Source organism: Bombyx mandarina, chromosome 25 (genome assembly GCF_030267445.1).
Source record: "Bombyx mandarina strain Sakado chromosome 25, ASM3026744v2".
In the NCBI taxonomy this organism is placed as follows: domain Eukaryota; kingdom Metazoa; phylum Arthropoda; class Insecta; order Lepidoptera; family Bombycidae; genus Bombyx; species Bombyx mandarina.
In genome coordinates this window covers 5,835,136-5,852,695 of record NC_143231.1, presented here as the reverse complement: position 1 = coordinate 5,852,695, position 17,560 = coordinate 5,835,136, and the positions used below count along the sequence as shown (strand labels likewise).

Sequence of the window (17,560 nt, the reverse complement as noted above, 5' to 3'; positions counted from 1 at the left end):
TTAATGAATAAAACTATTAAAGATAAAACAAAAGTGTAACCATAGCATAGGTAACACGAATTAAACCAGTCACATTTAGGTATATGAAATAGTTCTAAAATATTAAAATTATGAACGTTTAGATAATTTGGTAGTGATCAAAGCGGGAACTTCGAAACACGTTATTTTCTTATCACCATCGTTAAGACTCCAGTGCACTCGCATTGAGATAGTAGGGTAAAATGGTTGAATGAAGAATTTGTTTACGTAGCTGTATTGTACGCCTGGAGCTAAAGGGCACGGTGCTGCTTCTCCGGTATCCACCCTTATTATGTTGGAACATGCACTAACTCCTGAGACGCCGATGAAAGGAATCGGTAGGCCTTCAATGCTAGCATAAACATCGTTCACGAGTTCCTTTACTTCTTCCGCTAAAAAAACGTAAAAATCAATATTTTTCTTCATTGAAATTTTCACTTTTTCTTCTTAACAAATATTATGATATAATGTAATATTTTATTATGATCTTAATTATTTTTTAATAACTACCACAGAAAAAATTCTAGTGATGCCATAACTATCACGTTTAAAAAAGACAATAGAAAAATTTTAACAAACGCGGGATATGTTGCGTTATAATTCAGTCTTATTTCTGTTCCTTAATTAGTTTATTAACTTGTATAGTTGGGAATAGACACAATTGGCCAAAACCAGGGCTCATACTTTATGTATATATATTTTTTTAAATTAAACTGTACATTATAATATAACTTACTTGGTGTAAATTTGAAAATCACAGTGGTATTTGTATTTACAACCAGTTTGCATGTCTTCTTACCACAGGGAATGACTTGGATGTTGTCTTTTAAATCCTCAAAATGCTGACCTAAAAGATATTTAATAAAAAATTAAATTTCTTTAAAATGTTGATGTTTGTAAATTTCATAAAATGAGAAAAAGTACTAATAAAATTTTATGAGAAGCGAACAGAACGCGAGAAAATTGTAGGTATGTGTATTCAAAGGCTGATTTTAATTTGAAATAATGCAAAGTGTACAGATGTAACAAGACCATTCTCGAAACCTAAACGAGAACAAAACCCTGACGTAAATGGAAAACAATTTTCATTTGTTAACGTAACCAAAAATATTCTTGTATTTTTGTACACCAAAACATATTACATTCTTTAAAACTTAGATCAATGTACTATGATTTTTTTATTGCCCTTTTAGGCAGACGAAGCACACGCCCCCACCTAATGGTCAGGGACGTCTTAAATTAGGCTGGGGCCCTTGGACACACAAGAATTTGAGGCCCTTTTGGAAAGTAAAAAAAGCGAATTATAATAACATTTTTTTACTGAGTATGACCATTTATAGGTAATCAAATACAGTATGATATAATATGTCATTAATGATATTAGAATTCTGCTGGTTTTTTGGTTACTTAGTAGATGGTGTACTTAGTAAATTAGGTAGGATGCGTTTGGAAATATTATTAATTAGTACAGTAGGAATAGGCGCAGTCATCGATATAATCGCGTAGTATATCTATATCTATATCTATATCTATATACTAATATACTAATAATATTATAAAGAGGAAAGATTTGTTTGTTTGTTTGTTTCTAATAGGCTCCGAAACTACTGGACCGATTTGAAAAATTATTTTTCCATTAGAAGCCGACATTGTCCCTGATGAAGATAGGCTACTTTTTTTTTTTTTTTTGGTTTCATGTGTGTTTTAATGTTTCCGAAGCGAAGCGAGGGCGGGTCGCTAGTGCCCTATAAATAGGTACCTTCTGATAAGATTACTGATTTGTGAAACAAGTGTGCCCGACAAAAATGTTTTGAGAATAAATGTGTGAGAGAAATTGTGTCGGTCCTTAGGGGGCTCCTGAGAATGGGGGCCCTGGGCACGGGCCCCTTGTGCCCTTATGGTAAAGACGGTATTGCTAATGGTGAGTGGTTACCGTCGCCCATGGACTTCAGCAATGCTAGGGGCAGAGCCGAGCCGCTGCCAACCGCTTAATACTCTCCACAAGCCTCGTGTGTGTTCAAAAATTTTCTTCCAGGTAACCAATTGATAGACAATAAATTGATGTTGTTTAAAAACATAAGAAAACGCGCTTTAATACTAAACCGAACCGATCAACCTGATAGTTGGAAGATCTTGACAAAAAATAATTTAAATTATATTAGATATCAAGAACCAAAAAAAATGAATGACTAAAACACACATCAAACAGATATAATAAATCAGTCAATACAGAGAAATTACAATACACAAAAGAGGAGAGAGATTCCATAAGGTTTTTGTGAATTTATCAAAAACGAACAGAAATGTATACTTAATTACCATGCTTATACCATGACATATGTACGCTTACCAAACCATAATTACTATATGCCATAAATATATATTACCTAAATATCATGAAGTATTAAGCGAAATGTCGCTTAAACCAAATAGCCTTTCACCCCTCGATATCATATTTTTATTTGATTATTGCCTATCACTTAATATAAAAGTTAAACAAACCTGGGCATTGTTCCACCGGTGTAGGGTCTGTAGAAAACACCACAGAAAAGCTCAGCGCAAAACACGCTATTATTTTATAAATATTATGCATTGCAATTTAAATTTATATTAATTTTGTTACAATGCCCGCGTCCGCTCACAATAAGTGACTACAAATGTTTGGCATTAGTTTACCATTAGTTTGCATACAAGTTAGCATTCGGCAGTAGGAAAGTCCTTGACTACGTTGGTAACTTTAGGTTTATTATCATTTTTCGTGTCTTCGCTTTAAGTTTATTATTTCAATAATAATCGGATAATGTGATCCAACGTGTTGAAGAAAACGCACGAATGTTTCTTTTGTCCAAAATACATAAATGAGTTAAGGCCTCTGTAAATAAAAGTATGTAATAGATAAATGTTAATTATAATGCCCAGGGATTGTGGATATAATGCCGATTTGGTGGAAAGTACTCACTGCTGTCTGTGGACATCGGAATACCAAGGATTCAATTACCCCGCAGACTACCGTAAAACTAACAAGAGAAGGGCGCCTCAAAAACGATAAACAGATGCAGCATAGCATAAGAAATACAGAGTTCCCAATACTAAGGCAGATTTTAGTAAAATCGTAGATATATTACTCAATGTGAAAGTGTGATCGCAATGCAAATTAAATAATATGCTCGGTAAAAGGCAAACCAGTATTTTTATTTATGTCCATAATTTTATTATACAGAGCCTACGCTGATAGGCAGCTACAATCTTTCTGCCTTATTCAGCAGGGAAGCAGTAATGTATTCCCGTTTGAATGTAACAAATAGAATAAGTATTCTTACCTACAATGCCAATAAGATTCAACCTCATGTCACAAAATGTCAGGCGGCATTCACGCTGTTGTGTCTATAGGTCCCTGTTACCCTTTCAGAGGTGGACCATTATCCATTCATCCATCCATTATCCATCAATTTACAACAATAAAAAAACAACAATCAAGTCTAAACACAAATTTCCAAATTCAAATTGAAAAACTAGTTTTAGCCGGACAAAACGAGTTCTCAACCAAAACTAGTTTCTACTGTAAAATCCATATATACAGGGTGAAAACGAAGACTTGATATCTGAGATAATATAACTAAAATAATCACGATTGAAAAAACGTATGTAACTAATATTATTGCTTAAAAACCAGCTCAATGAATCGTGCGAAATGATCTGGAGAGGCCCGTATGCAAAACATCCGTTTTACCATTTTATCATTTTCGTGAAATATCAAGAATCTAAGACCTAATTTCACATTACCACAATAGTTCTCGACCGCAGATTGTCAGAGGATATATCCTTAAAGAGTTTCCAAGCACAACAAATATATAATAGGTTGGGGAAAAAGTCTTTTCGCATTATAGTATGTATGAATTTGTAATAAAATCTCTTTGGCTATACTATTTGTATCTGGCTGGTTTTGGTATCATTAAAAGTTTAAATTTTAAAGAAGATAATTCCAAATTCAAATTAGGAGAATGTGTGATTTTTATTTATTTTTCGTACTGTCAAGATGAGTGAATCTAATGAAGAAATTAGAAACATTTTAATATTTTACTACAAAAAAGGTAAAATGTAACGCAAGCCGCGAAAATATTTGCGATATTTATGGACCTAGTGCAGTGTCTGTGAGAGTAGCACAAATTTGGTTTAAGCGTTTTCAATCCGGAAAATTTGATGTCAAAGGTGCATGTCGCTCTGGTCGCCCTATTAGGGATAAAATGGATGCCATTTTTGAAAAATTGAGCAAGATCGGCATATCAGTAGTTACGACGTAGCTCTTCAGCTACAAAAGAAATGGACCACAAAAGAGTTTTGGCGCATTTGAAAAAAACTGAGTACACAAAAAAGCTCGATATTTGGGTATGTCACGAGCTAACTGAAAGAAACCTAATGAGCCGTGTACTCATTTGTGATTCTTTATTACGACGTAATAAAACCGAACCATTTTTGAAAAAGTTGATAACTGGTGATGAAAAGTGGATCACGTACGACAAGAACGTGCGAAAAAGGTCGTGGTCAAAGGTCGGTCAGTCTTCACAGACTGTGGCGCAACCCGGGTTAACTCGCAACAAGGTGATGCTGTGTGTGTGGTGGGATTGGAAGGGCATTATTCATTATTGTGTATTGTGAGCCTAATAAAATAAATAAATAAAATAAATAAATAAATTATGAGTCCGGGTTAACTCGCAACAGGTGATGCTGTGTGTGTGTTGGGATTGGAAGGGCATTATTCATTATGAACTATTAACACCAGGCAGGACCATCGATTCTGAACTACTGCGAACAAATTTAATGGTGAGATTAAAGCAAGAAGTGAGAGAAAGCGGCCGGAATTAATCAACAGAAGGGGTGTGGTTTTTCACCATGATAACGCTAGACCTCACACATATTTAGCCACTCAGCAAAAATTAAGAGAGCTTGGCTGGGAGGTGTTAATGCATCCGCCGTATAGTCCTGACTTTGCACCTTCAGATTTCAACCTGTTTTGGTCTCTTCAGAATTGTTTAGACAGTGTCAGGTTAACATCACGAGAGGACTGCCAAAACCAATTGTCGCGGTATTTTGATCAGAAGCCCCAAAATTTCTATAGCAATGGGATCTTGTGGTAATCCTCCCTACAAAGTGGCAAAAAGTTATCGAACAAAATGGTACCTACATACTTTAGTTAAATTTAAATAAACTATATTAAAAAATGTTGTGAATTTTCTTAAAAAATGCGAAGAAACTTTTTCCCCAACCTATTGTATTATATAATATAAAAATAATTATTTTATTTCCCTTTTGGACTTCCGAAAAGTTGGCTAACACCCTGTATAAAATAATATTATTATGGTGTTGGCATTAATGCTACATCCGTGAGACTTGAGAAGAATTAAATTGATATTTTATTTCTTGCCATACACACTTCCGGAGGCATAATGTCATTTTTGTATTCCGCTATAATTACAGTGCAGCAATTTCAACCGGTGAATAGGCATTCGTACGTTTATAGTTACATGGGTACTACGGGTATGGTATCAGATCAGGCAAAGAAGATGGGTAAATTATTTTCCCCAAAAAATTAGACTAGTAAATACATATACGAATACTACTGACGATTTTTCCCCTACCTACTGCTAATAACCTCGAGGGGTTATATGTACTAGCTTCACCGAACGTGTAGGAGCTCAAGGAGCTCAGCCTGGGAGACTGCTAACATCTGCACTTGCAAGATCAGTGCTTCGCTGAATCTACCATCGGATCCAGTGAATCCGGCGCCGTCCACCACCGGAGCAAAATTCATCCGTACTATCTGGATCCATATTTTTTTATCTCTATCCCAGTCATGAACTCGTCTGGCCATTCTTTGCCTATAAAAATATCCGACCAATAGGCCCAATATGATTGATATATTTTTATACTAATTAAATTTTTATACAAGTTTTATAAATTTGTATCAGAGTGTATTAGCTAAGGACGCAAGTGTGGTGCCTATGATTAAGTACTTTAAATAAATAAAAATGTGTTTGCAGAGTGTGAATTTGATTGACTTTAAAAAAAGAATACAGATTAGGCATGTATGTATATTGTTAGGATAACAAATAGGCTTTATTAGCAATAATAATTTTTTTTTTATTGCTTAGATGGGTAGTCGAGCTCACAGCCCAGCTGGAGTTAAGTGGTTACTGGAGCCTATACGTAAATGCGCCACCCATCTTGAGATATAAGTTCTAAGGTCTCAAGTATAGTTACAACGGCTGTCCCACCCTTCAAACCGAAACGCATTACTGCTTCACGGCAGAAATAGGCAGGGTGGTGTTACCAACCCGCGCGGACTCACAAAAGGTCCTACCACCAGTAAAAAACGTCTAGCAAGTCTATCTAACGTCTAGCAAGTCTGTAAAGAAACAAAAAAGTCAGAGGTGGCCTACGAAATGAAATAGCTCTGTTTTGGAATAACGGCTGTCATTCTTCCAAAGTATTCAATTGCTTCACAGCCTAAATGAGTAGGATAGTGATAACAAAAATATTATTTATAGCTCATATATTATCGTATATCAGTTGCATTGAATTCTTAATACCTTACCGATAATTACGCAAATAATTACGCAAACATAGGCGCGATAAATTGATACCGATTTGTGTATTGTTGACCGAACTTTCGGGTTCGGCTCGGACACGACGACGTTTTTTTTTTGTTTGTTTGAAAGATTACTGGTGGCCCGAAGGCCTTTCCAGTTTCACCATGACCGGTGGGCGAGCAAATGCTCAGCTAGGAGGGGTGGGATTTGCTAACAACCGCCCGAGCGCCTCCGAAGGAGACCTAACAATTAAAGAGCAATTGCTTCGCGACCACGGCGTACGCAGTTCACTAAGAGAGCAATACGTGAGTGTCTGTTACGCCGTCTCCAATCTAATCCACAGTGATGTCGCTTTTCCACAGGTTTTTCCCAAACCAGCCGCGCTCGGAAAACATCTGCACCAGCTGGTAGGTGACATGTCCTCGGTCGCGTGCTGAAAATGATCAAAAATTGCTGCATTTGGCAGCGCCACCAATCGGATACGATTTTAAAACTAAACAATGCACGAACCCACTCAAACAAACAAAAAAAAATCATTAAAACTGGTTTCCATCTTTACAATCGCGCCGCCCGCCACCGGAGTAGAGTTCATCCTTACTACCTATAACCACTGCGTTCATCCACAGTGCGATTCCAGTGATTTTGTCTGCAACATATCATCCGTCTTTGGAATGACGTTTCCTCCTCGGTATTTCCGGAGCGCCATGATATTTGTCTTTCTTCAATCGAGGTTTGTGGAGAGTATCTACTCAATGGTAGCTATCGGTTTGGCTGTGCCGGCACAGCTGACGTCCATGAGCGACGGTAAACATCATCAGTTAGAACCATCGATCTATTACCACTAGATAACGCCTCACAAACAAAAACAAAACACAAATATGGTAACGACTAATCTGACTATGCCATCAAACGGAGAAAAACGATGTAAAGGTATAATAATTGTAACCTAAACTATGCTTTTTTCCCAAGCAATAAAGTGCAGTTTAGATTATTTTAACATTCACTTACGACCTTACGCCATGAATGACAAAAAGAGATTGAAATTTACAATAACTTTTGTTCCAAATTCAACCTTATTTCATTAAAAATAAAACAGAGATTTACAGACATAGCATTTTTCTTACGCCATTTTAAACTTACGATATGAAGACTTCACTGCTCCGAACAGAGTATTACGAGCTTTGTACTTTTTTTGTAAGAATAAATTTGAGGAATTTATTTTTTATTGTTTTTTTAATTAATATCCATTCAATTTGTTCAATTTTTTCAATTTTATTCCTAATGATTAACAACAAATATTGTATAACTATAGATAATTATACCTGAGTTTACAATATAGCTAATATTGTAAATGGGGGGTGGGGAAAATGGGTAAGAGCTTTTTAAATCACCACAACATAATCTCCATCAAATTGTTTTATTTATTACTAGCGACCCGCCCTCGCTTCGCTTCGGAAACATTAAAACACACATGAAACCAAAAATAAAAAATAAAAAAAATAATTAAAAAAGCCTATGTTCTATATAGCCTATGTTCATCAGGGACAATGTCGGCTTCTAATGGAAAAATAATTTTTCAAATCGGTCCAGTAGTTTCGGAGCCTATTCGAAACAAACAAATCTTTCCTCTTTATAATATTAAGTATAAGTATAGAAATACATTTTTTTTCTTTTTATTGCCTAGGTTTGTAGACGAGCTCACAGACCACCTGCTGTTAAGTGGTTACTGGAACCCATAGACATCTACAACGTAAATGCGCCACACACCTTGAGATATAAGTCCTAAGGTCTCAGTAAAGTTAGACATGTCAGATTCGGTAAAAAGGTCTGCACAAACCACACTGGAATATTTGTATGTCGTTTGCGCACGTTTGCCGTTAGGGGCGCTGTTCCAACTGCATACAAAATTGGCTTACGCTATCGAGAACGTTAAGAAACTCGCACTAAGCACACTGGTCTGTCTACAAGGGCATTTAGAAAAACAGAGCAAAAAACTATGTACCTACTTAAAAATAAATATAATAATTATATTAAGTCGAGAATTATCTTATGCCCAATTAAAAAATGCCCTTACTGAATAACTACCTACATACTTCCTTCTTTTTTTATTTGAAGTCGTTTAAAAATTAATATATTATATTAATTAACTCCAAAATACACACTTTGTTCTGACTATTAACACAGTCAAGGATATTTTTAAAAAGCAAGTAGGTAATTAAAACGATTTAAAATTAGACAAGAAGATGAATACAATGTATGATTTATTTTAATTCTTTTTTTATGATTCCGGCAATATAATTAGAGTTTTTGAACGAACCAAAAATAAAGCTATCTAAAGGAACAAGCAATAGACTTAAAATCGCCTTGTCGATCTAGTAGTTCGTGACTCTAATTGCTGTACCAGGGACTCTGTACTTATCAACACAACATCGATTTATGTTAACATGTTTGATATTTGAATTCTTGATGTATTTTTTCTTCAGTCTCATATCCATGAGACAGTCAAAATCAATTTTCTGAAAGTTTATGGTGGTTATCGTGTTCAAACGAATAAAAACCCTAAATTACGGCAACGCAATTCCAAGGAGTATAACTTCTGAGGGAATTGGGATTCTTGGGTATCTATCCAAAGTATCCTAATTCCGAGAGGTTTGAAATTCCTGATCAATAAGCTGAGCCTCACTTGGGCCCCTGGAACTGCCAACGTCTATGATAATCGGTGACTCTCACCATCAGGTAGACCGTATACTCGTTTGTCTATTGATGTAATAAAATTATTATTATATAATTTATATATTTATTGTGCACATTTCGGTTCCGAGATGATATACCGTACACTAGCTGATGCGTTAAATCAGGTCTTTACTTACGAAATTGTCATTTAGTATACAGAAATTTAGTCATTTTTTTTTATAAATATTTTCATCAATAAAAAAATGCGCTCATGGTATTTATGCATCTCTGCCAGTGCAGTGGTAATTCTTCGATGCCCTTGTTGAAGAAGTCAGTTGTACGGGATTCAACTAGCTTTTCAAAGGAATTTTATAGTGCCTCTCTATTATTTTGCCGGATGAGGTCGAGCGTTGTCGTGGGAGCTGCAGGGACTAACAATTACCCAAGGCTAGTCAGAAATTCGCGAGCTTCTCTATCGTTATTTCCAGTTCCTCCACAGTACACATCCGCAGTTATGCTGGTGCTATTTGGTAAGAAACTGTGATGAATTATATCGCGCACTACACCACCAAACAGTCGACGTAGAACACACCCGCATTCCCGCCATTTTGCATCTCGTTTTTACCATCGCACCGCCCGCCACCGGAGTAGAGTTCATCCATACTACCTGGAGCACTGCGGTCATTCACAGTGCGTTTCCAGAGATCTTTTTTGCCACCTACCATCCGGCTATGGAATGAGCTCCCCTCCACGGTGTTTCCCGAGCGCTATGACATGTCCTTCTTCAAACGAGGCTTGTGGAGAGTATTAAGCGGTAGGCAGCGGCTTGGCTCTGCCCCTGGCATTGCTGAAGTCCATGGGCGACGTAACCACTCACCATCAGGTGGGCCGTATGCCCGTCTGCCTACAAAGGCAATAAAAAAAAATTCCCAGCCTCGCTCGCATATAGCAACCCCGGTTGCTGGGAAGTGATCCGGTGAAGCTTATTGTTTCTTTCAACTAATTTATATTAAGTTAGTGTATATTAGTGTATATAGTATATTAAGTTAGTGTTTAATAAACACAATATTGTTATTTTTAATTTGTTTTTTTTTATTGGTGTAAGTCTCCCAGAGCGGTAAGTGGTGGCGCCCTGAGATCCTCCTCACAGTCTCCTGTTCACCGGTTGTCTACCGGTGGTGACGTGTCTAGAAGTGGTGCGACTCGGCCCCGTGTCTCTCGACCCATAGACCACCTTTTGGGGAGTGACGCGACTGGGCCTCATGTAACATCGGCATACCTACCCAGGGGCACCCTCAGACACAGACACGTTATACGGTGGCTACGATGAGGATTCTCATGTCGTGCCGCTTTTTCCAAATGGCAACGTTTGTAGCACTCACTACCCACGTCACGTACTTCACGTCATTAATGTTGCGAGTCGTTTGTGCAGCATTGCTTTTTACTCATATTTATCATATTTTTATTGTCTCCATATCGATGGCAAAGATACAACAACATAAAACAACATCAATAAACAAATGAATGAATCTGAAAAATAGAGATCCATATTTTTTTAATAAGTTTTATTTGAATTTAGAATTTATTGCCATACATAAATTAAGCTTCATGTGGTTTTAAGTGACCATTATTGTAAAATGGCAACTCCACAGGTAAAGAACTATTATTAAAATGTGCACTTATCTCTTTATTGCTTAAGAGATCGGTCTTTTCACAACTCTATTACAATATTTTTTAAGACGGCTTATTTTTGATGTTATACAATAAAAATATCGTAAATAAAGATTTTGGTATATAATTTAAAAAAAAATATTGTTACAAATTCACTTTATTAATGTTTTACACGCTGCAAATATAGACGAAACTACATCATTGGTTTAGGAACGCTTAGAGGACAAACATATAAACATAAATTGATTTTTATTTACATAGATAGAACATGCATACGGTATACCCTGATCAAAACAACTATTTAAATAAAGAAGCACTTTAAAAGTCCTATCTGTCGGGTAAGTTGTAATGTTTTTTAAAGGTCTCTGTGGGTATTTTCAGGAATGCATCTTTTAAGTTTCCACAATTCGAAGGGGGCGTTTCGTTCAAGTACTTCTCCATATTGACGAGCAACATTTTTGGCGACAAATCTGCTCCAATTTGAAACTCCTCTATAGCTCTGTGCACTGCCTAAAATAATAATAAAAACACACCTACTTAATGTATACAATATTATACTAATTAAATTAATACAATAAATATTCATAAATTTACTTGATACTTTAATGCCATAAGCATAAAATTATTATGTATTATGTTTAATGTATTTGTTTATAATAATATGATTATGTTTAAAATATAGTTAATATTTTAAAATAATCATTGCTATTTTTTTTTGTTATTGCTTAGATGGTTGGACGAGCTCACAGCCCACCTGGTGTCATGTGGTTACCGGAACCCACAATGTCTACAACGTAAATGCCGCCACCCACCTTGAGATATGAGTTCTAAGGTCTCAGTATAGTTTGAATAATTGAAGTTTTGAACTTCAATCCGGTTGAAACTTCCATCAGTCCTTGAATAAATAATAAACAATAGTTTTTAATAATTATTGGACAATAAAGCTACGTTACCATGGTTCTGTTTTTAATTCATTTTAAGAGCTGGAACCCTAAAACTATTATTTTATAAAAAGATTTAAATCCGAAGATAACTGTGGGAAAATTACTTGAAACGCCGGTTGCTTGTCACTATAGAATGCTCTGCGACTGCCATGGAGTACGAAGATCCCGTTGGAGGTGGCATCTGCGCACGCGTCACCATACATACACTGGTCAGAACGATAGTTGTACCGGCAGGACAACTCATGGACTGCCCTCTCGTGATAGTGAAAGATAATGTTGATTATGTCCTAGAAAAAGTTAACAGACAGACATTTAGTACAAATTAGATCGATTATTAACTGCAAAATAACAAATGTGAGAACCCGCCGCGAATATAATACATGAACCCGCATAGGTTAATACCCCATTCTGTACATCGCACCAAAGTTCTTGCTGCGATAAACAATGTTCTTATACAACAGAAGTTTCCACATAACACCAAGAAGTGGGCCGCGGTACTTTCAATTTACGATGTCTATAGACCTCATGATTAAAATCAGATTGCACAAGAGGTTGCCCATTTAAATTCTAGATGAATTAAACCTTCACAAAAACCGTCATTTTCATGTTCATATTTCATGTGAAATCCAAATTTTTATATAAAGTTGAAATCTCAATTGCTTTCACATAGCAATTATAATATTTATGTTATCATTCAATGTAATCATGCAAAATGTACATCGTATAAGTATTGGAACGTACTTGGTCGCCCCACGGTATATTGGATTTCCACCTTAGCATGATAGGAGTTATATAATCGATCCATCCAAATTCTCTCATCCTTGTTAAATTCATTAGCATCACACCAGAGTTCAAACCTGTAAACGCGAGGATAGTTTTCGAAAGTTTTAGTTACGTTACGGACATAATTAATCGGTTTTTTTTTTTAATTCATAGTTTAAGCCGTAGATGACTTTTCTTGCAGAACACGGAAAACGAAGTAAAATAAATTAGTAGAGGGTGAAAAAGTATTTGACATAACATAAAAATTTAAGTTTTTTTTAATTTTTTTTATTATTGCTTAGATGGTTGGACGAGCTCACAGCCCACCTGGTGTTAAGTGGTTACTGGAGCCCATAGATGTCTACAACGTAAATGCGCCACCCACCTTGAGATATAAGTTCTAAGGTCTCATGTATAGTTACAACGGCTGCCCCACCCTTCAAACCGAAACGCATTACTGCTTCACGGCAGAAATAGGCAGGGTGGTGGTACCCACCCGCGCGGACTCACAAGAGGTCCTACCACCAGTAAATCGAATAGATTCGAAGGTTATCGCGCAGTTCTTTCCAAGTTACCATGTAACGGTACATCGTGTAATAAATTAAAACCTGCACTATTTATAACTTGATATTGTGAGGCTTGCACCAGTATGTAAAATAATCCTGCCTATTTCGGCCGCGAAGCAGTCAGGCGTTCCGCTATATAGAGTGAGCGAGACAGCCGTTACGTGATGCGAATACTTGGACGGCATGTCCCAAGATAGGTGGGGAATTTCCCCCATTCTTTCTATTACTTCCGTTTGACTTCATACAAAAGAGCACTTTTCGGATCGGCTATGCCCAAGCATTAGCAATGTGTATAAATGAAATTAATAGTGAGCGACGACAGCCACTTATTTTTATTGCTTATCTACTAACGAACTGACCCCACCTGATCTTAAGTGGATTCACCCACCGTGAGACCTGAGTTCTAAAGTAGTAAGTTGTCAGCAGGACTTTAAACCGCGATAGAAGTTACCGCGATTGTAGGAGCCTATGTAGGCTCTTGTCTGTAATTACCGCAGCACTTCTTTTTTTTTTAGGAATAGATGATTAGTCGTGTCCCGTAGGCCTTTTCTGTTTCACCAGGACAGATACGGCTCTTATCTAGCCCGTACCATTGTACCATCACACCGCAAAACTTCTTTGAACTCTCTGACGGATCGGACAAGCAGACTACCAAGATGATGTGCATCTTAGCCTGTCAAAAACAGACTATGGGACCTTATCTCTAACATTTTACTTACATGCCGAAATTCTATTATGTTATAGATATCAGAAACTAATATGTTGACTAAGATTATTCTAATTGTATTTACAAAAAATAGGGATTTAAAAGAACATAAACAACATTATAGTTTAACATTCAAAGATGAGATAATGCATACATAAGTTTATTTTACCTATATAAATCATGCAATTAACAGTATATTAATCAGGTAAGTATTGGCTTCATTGTTATTTAGAATTGAAAAGATACTGATTTCAATGTCTTTAGCTACATTCATATAATTATTTCAATTTCTTATTGTTTAGATATCAGTATAGTTTGTAGTAAACTTACCGCATTTTCCATAAAATGGATGTTTGGCAAATCTAGGGTACCATGAAACATTTGGGTTTTCATCTTCTAAAGCCAAAGCTGATATTTCTGTAGCTTTAAATTTTGTAAAGTAATTCCACAAAACTTCTATGGGACCCAAGAACAGGGTGTCTGTATCCACATATATCATAGCATCGAGATGAGGAAGCAATGCCTATAAAATATGACACGTTTTTGAAAGCCGAAGCTTGCATCCATTAAAATCAACAGAACCAAAATTTTGATGAGCAGTTAAAAGGAGAATTGACAAAAAGTGTTGTTTTCCTTCAAATAAAATAATTTTTATCATACCTTGTATAAACATCAAAGACTGTTGTATCCAATTATCACACCTCATATACAACATATTGTATTATGGAAATCTACAAGTGTTATAAACCATCTAGACCAATGGTGTGAAAACCAGGGGTTGCGACCCCTGTGCAGCTGTCAAGATTGTTGGGGATCAACAATTTATTTTTTATTTTTCAGTTGATTTAGTAGCTCGCAGCACCACTCTCCACTGTCTTGTGGGTTGTAATTATTTTTCTCTCTACTGATAAAATCGTACTCGAAAAAAGTATGCCCCAGTAATCTAGACTATACACACTATGTTGTAGATGGTATGACAACAGAATGTGAATATTGTCACTTACTACAAATGTAGTGGAAAACTTAATTGTTTTAGTATAACTCTTGTTCAGCCTTCAAAACTGAACACAAGAGTGCTTCATAGCAAAAATAGGCAAAAAGGTGGTACCTACCCTTGCAGTCCTACAATTTGTCTTCCGTTAAAATAATGACATATTGAAGACAGGCCTGCTCATATTCTATAATATATTTTCAGAACTATTTAATTTAATTTTATTGCCTACACTTACAGGTATAAATAATCTTTGAGCAGCACATTTACTAAATAAGTTCATCCAATCCTTTCTGTTTGCTTCGGGAAAATTAATTTTATGAAGTTCAAAAGTGAATGGTCTGGCAATCAACATCTTCCACTTTGTCAATGTACTGTTAAACTTTTTGTGTAAATCATCTTCAGCAAATATAACCACATGTAAGGAGGATTGTGTAAAAATAAGTCCAGACTTCAACAAATTCAGTGACTCATTAAACCTAGAATCACATACTACAAATGATAAAACAACTTCATCATTTTTTTTCATCAACTTCGATTTAAATATTCTGAAAGAAAAAATACTTGTCACAATTATTTCTTATAGCAGAAACTAGTATTTGTAAAATGAACAATTTTGCAATAAAATTAGTTGCACTGTGACTAAAGGTATAAAATATATTTGCAATTATCAAAAAGAACAATCACATGGGCAAGGTATTTTGAAAAGAAATGCCTTTAATAAATTGTTGTTTATATTAACACCCTTGAATAATAATATAGTATGTAATACATTTCTATTCATCCTATTAATTAAAATGGTGAAAGCTGAGAGTGGATGCACAGCATTTTGATGTTTGCACCAGGTAACTTTGAAACACAATGAAAGGAGACAAAGACATTTTAATCTGAACATATTCATATTCATGTTTAGTATTCTGCATTATTGAACAATAGTTTATATAACAATACAAATAATCAGTAAGTTTGTTCTATATTCAAAGTGTGGACAGACTATTCAAAATGAAGAAAAAATATATGATACTAGCTGACCCGGCAGACTTCATAGTGCCTTAATCGATAAATAAAAGACCTAAACTTTTGTATAAAATAAACTTTAAAAAAAACACAAGGAATCTGTCCAACAGATCAAAGGAAAAACAAAATTGTTTTTTTTTATATACTTAATTCTGAGCATTTTCATATTTTTTCACCTTTTAAACTTTTTCTGGACTTCCACGAATAATTCAAAACCAAAATTAGCCAAATCGGTCTAGCCGTTCTCGAGTTTTAGCAAGACTAACGAACAGCAATTCATTTTTATATATATAGATTTACCATAAATAATTTGAATAATTAATTGAACAATGCAGTACAATTTTCTCCAAATATCAGACATTTCTAACAAGCCTTATGAATCAAAATAATTAATTTAAAGTAATCTTAATCAAAGAAAACTCAATCCCACTGATGTTAACATTGCTAAACATGACATTACTGTTAAAACACATTGTATGCCTGCACAGGTAGGTAGCACCACCCTGCATATTTCTAAGCAATCATCCATTCTGTTTTTTTGTTTTAAGGGTGGGACAGAATTTAATACAATATAATTGAGAGTTGACTTCGGATCTCAACGTATGTGTGGCCATTCATATTGAGATGTCTATGAACTCTGGTAATCAGTTAAATCGGCAACGTAAGAATGTCATTCATGTTGGGCTCTCGTACTATTACTTGTATACTTTTACTATTAGTTGTATACTTTAATAAAGGTATTTCTTTAGAACACAGATTTCCTATTTAACTATTGTTACTCGTTGTACTTACCTCTTATTTTGATGATTGGAATATAACTTCGTATTTCTCATGGAAATTCTTGAGTTTAAGTACAAAATAGTTGAAACGCTAAAAATTATAATTAGGGTTAGTGTAGTATAAAACGGGAACCTTTTCATCTTGATTCATAATGGTGCTAGTGCACAACTAGTTCTCGGTGCGCATTTGTAATGTACTCTTAGGTGTGTAATGCTCATAGCATAATTATGAGTATATAGTCTTAGTTTCAATTTACTATGTACTTAGTGCTCCAACTTTTCATAATTTTTACAAAGTTATTATAGATCAATATCAAATTAATGTTCTCAAAAAACTCAAATAATACCGGTAAGTTTTGTGTTTTTATTTTGTTTACTTTTTTTGTTATCGATTCTGCTATTGAACAGGCAAAGAGAACGTAGCTCAAACGTTATAATTTTAAAAGTAAAAGTCAAAAAAAAATCTGTCAAAAGAGAAATAGAATTGAAGAAAATTAAATGGAATTTAATAACTTGAGACAACACTTGAGACAACACTGAATTGTAAAAATGATGATGGAATTATGTTGCGAAAACATCCAAAAGTAGAGTCTGAATTATCAAGGAAAATGACTGAGACTGCCAGAAGAGACAAGAAGATGTTTCCAGAAAATATATTTTTTTCCTAACGTTATATAACCCATCTAACCATAAATACAAAAAAACTTCTTTTTTTCAACTTTATAATGATTTTAAATTTGGAACACGTATATTATTATAAAAACTTCTTTCGATTTTGCGCCATTTCACATATTTTTTCGTGTTCATTATCAAATTACAATATGGAATAGGGTGTTAAAGAAAATA

General features: G+C 35.1%; 2 protein-coding genes across 2 annotated transcripts; both read right to left on the bottom strand.

The window, feature by feature from the left end:
• Nucleotides 1-95: 95 nt before the first annotated feature.
• On the bottom strand, nucleotides 96-2,851 carry LOC114245758 (ecdysteroid-regulated 16 kDa protein). Its single transcript, XM_089738708.1, has 3 exons — nucleotides 2,521-2,851; nucleotides 755-865; nucleotides 96-410 (listed from the first exon to the last, which is right to left on the bottom strand). Exons 1-3 carry the CDS (start codon nucleotides 2,609-2,611, stop codon nucleotides 109-111), a joined length of 504 nt encoding a protein of 167 aa, XP_089594834.1. The 5' UTR covers nucleotides 2,612-2,851; the 3' UTR covers nucleotides 96-108.
• Nucleotides 2,852-11,090: 8,239 nt separating this feature from the next.
• Nucleotides 11,091-17,135, bottom strand: shams (glucoside xylosyltransferase 1 shams). The gene is made up of 6 exons (XM_028178061.2): nucleotides 16,728-17,135; nucleotides 15,157-15,466; nucleotides 14,258-14,450; nucleotides 12,635-12,750; nucleotides 11,998-12,180; nucleotides 11,091-11,459 (listed from the first exon to the last, which is right to left on the bottom strand). The coding sequence occupies exons 1-6, from the start codon at nucleotides 16,853-16,855 to the stop codon at nucleotides 11,277-11,279; spliced, it is 1,113 nt and encodes a 370-aa protein (XP_028033862.2). The 5' UTR covers nucleotides 16,856-17,135; the 3' UTR covers nucleotides 11,091-11,276.
• Nucleotides 17,136-17,560: the final 425 nt, after the last annotated feature.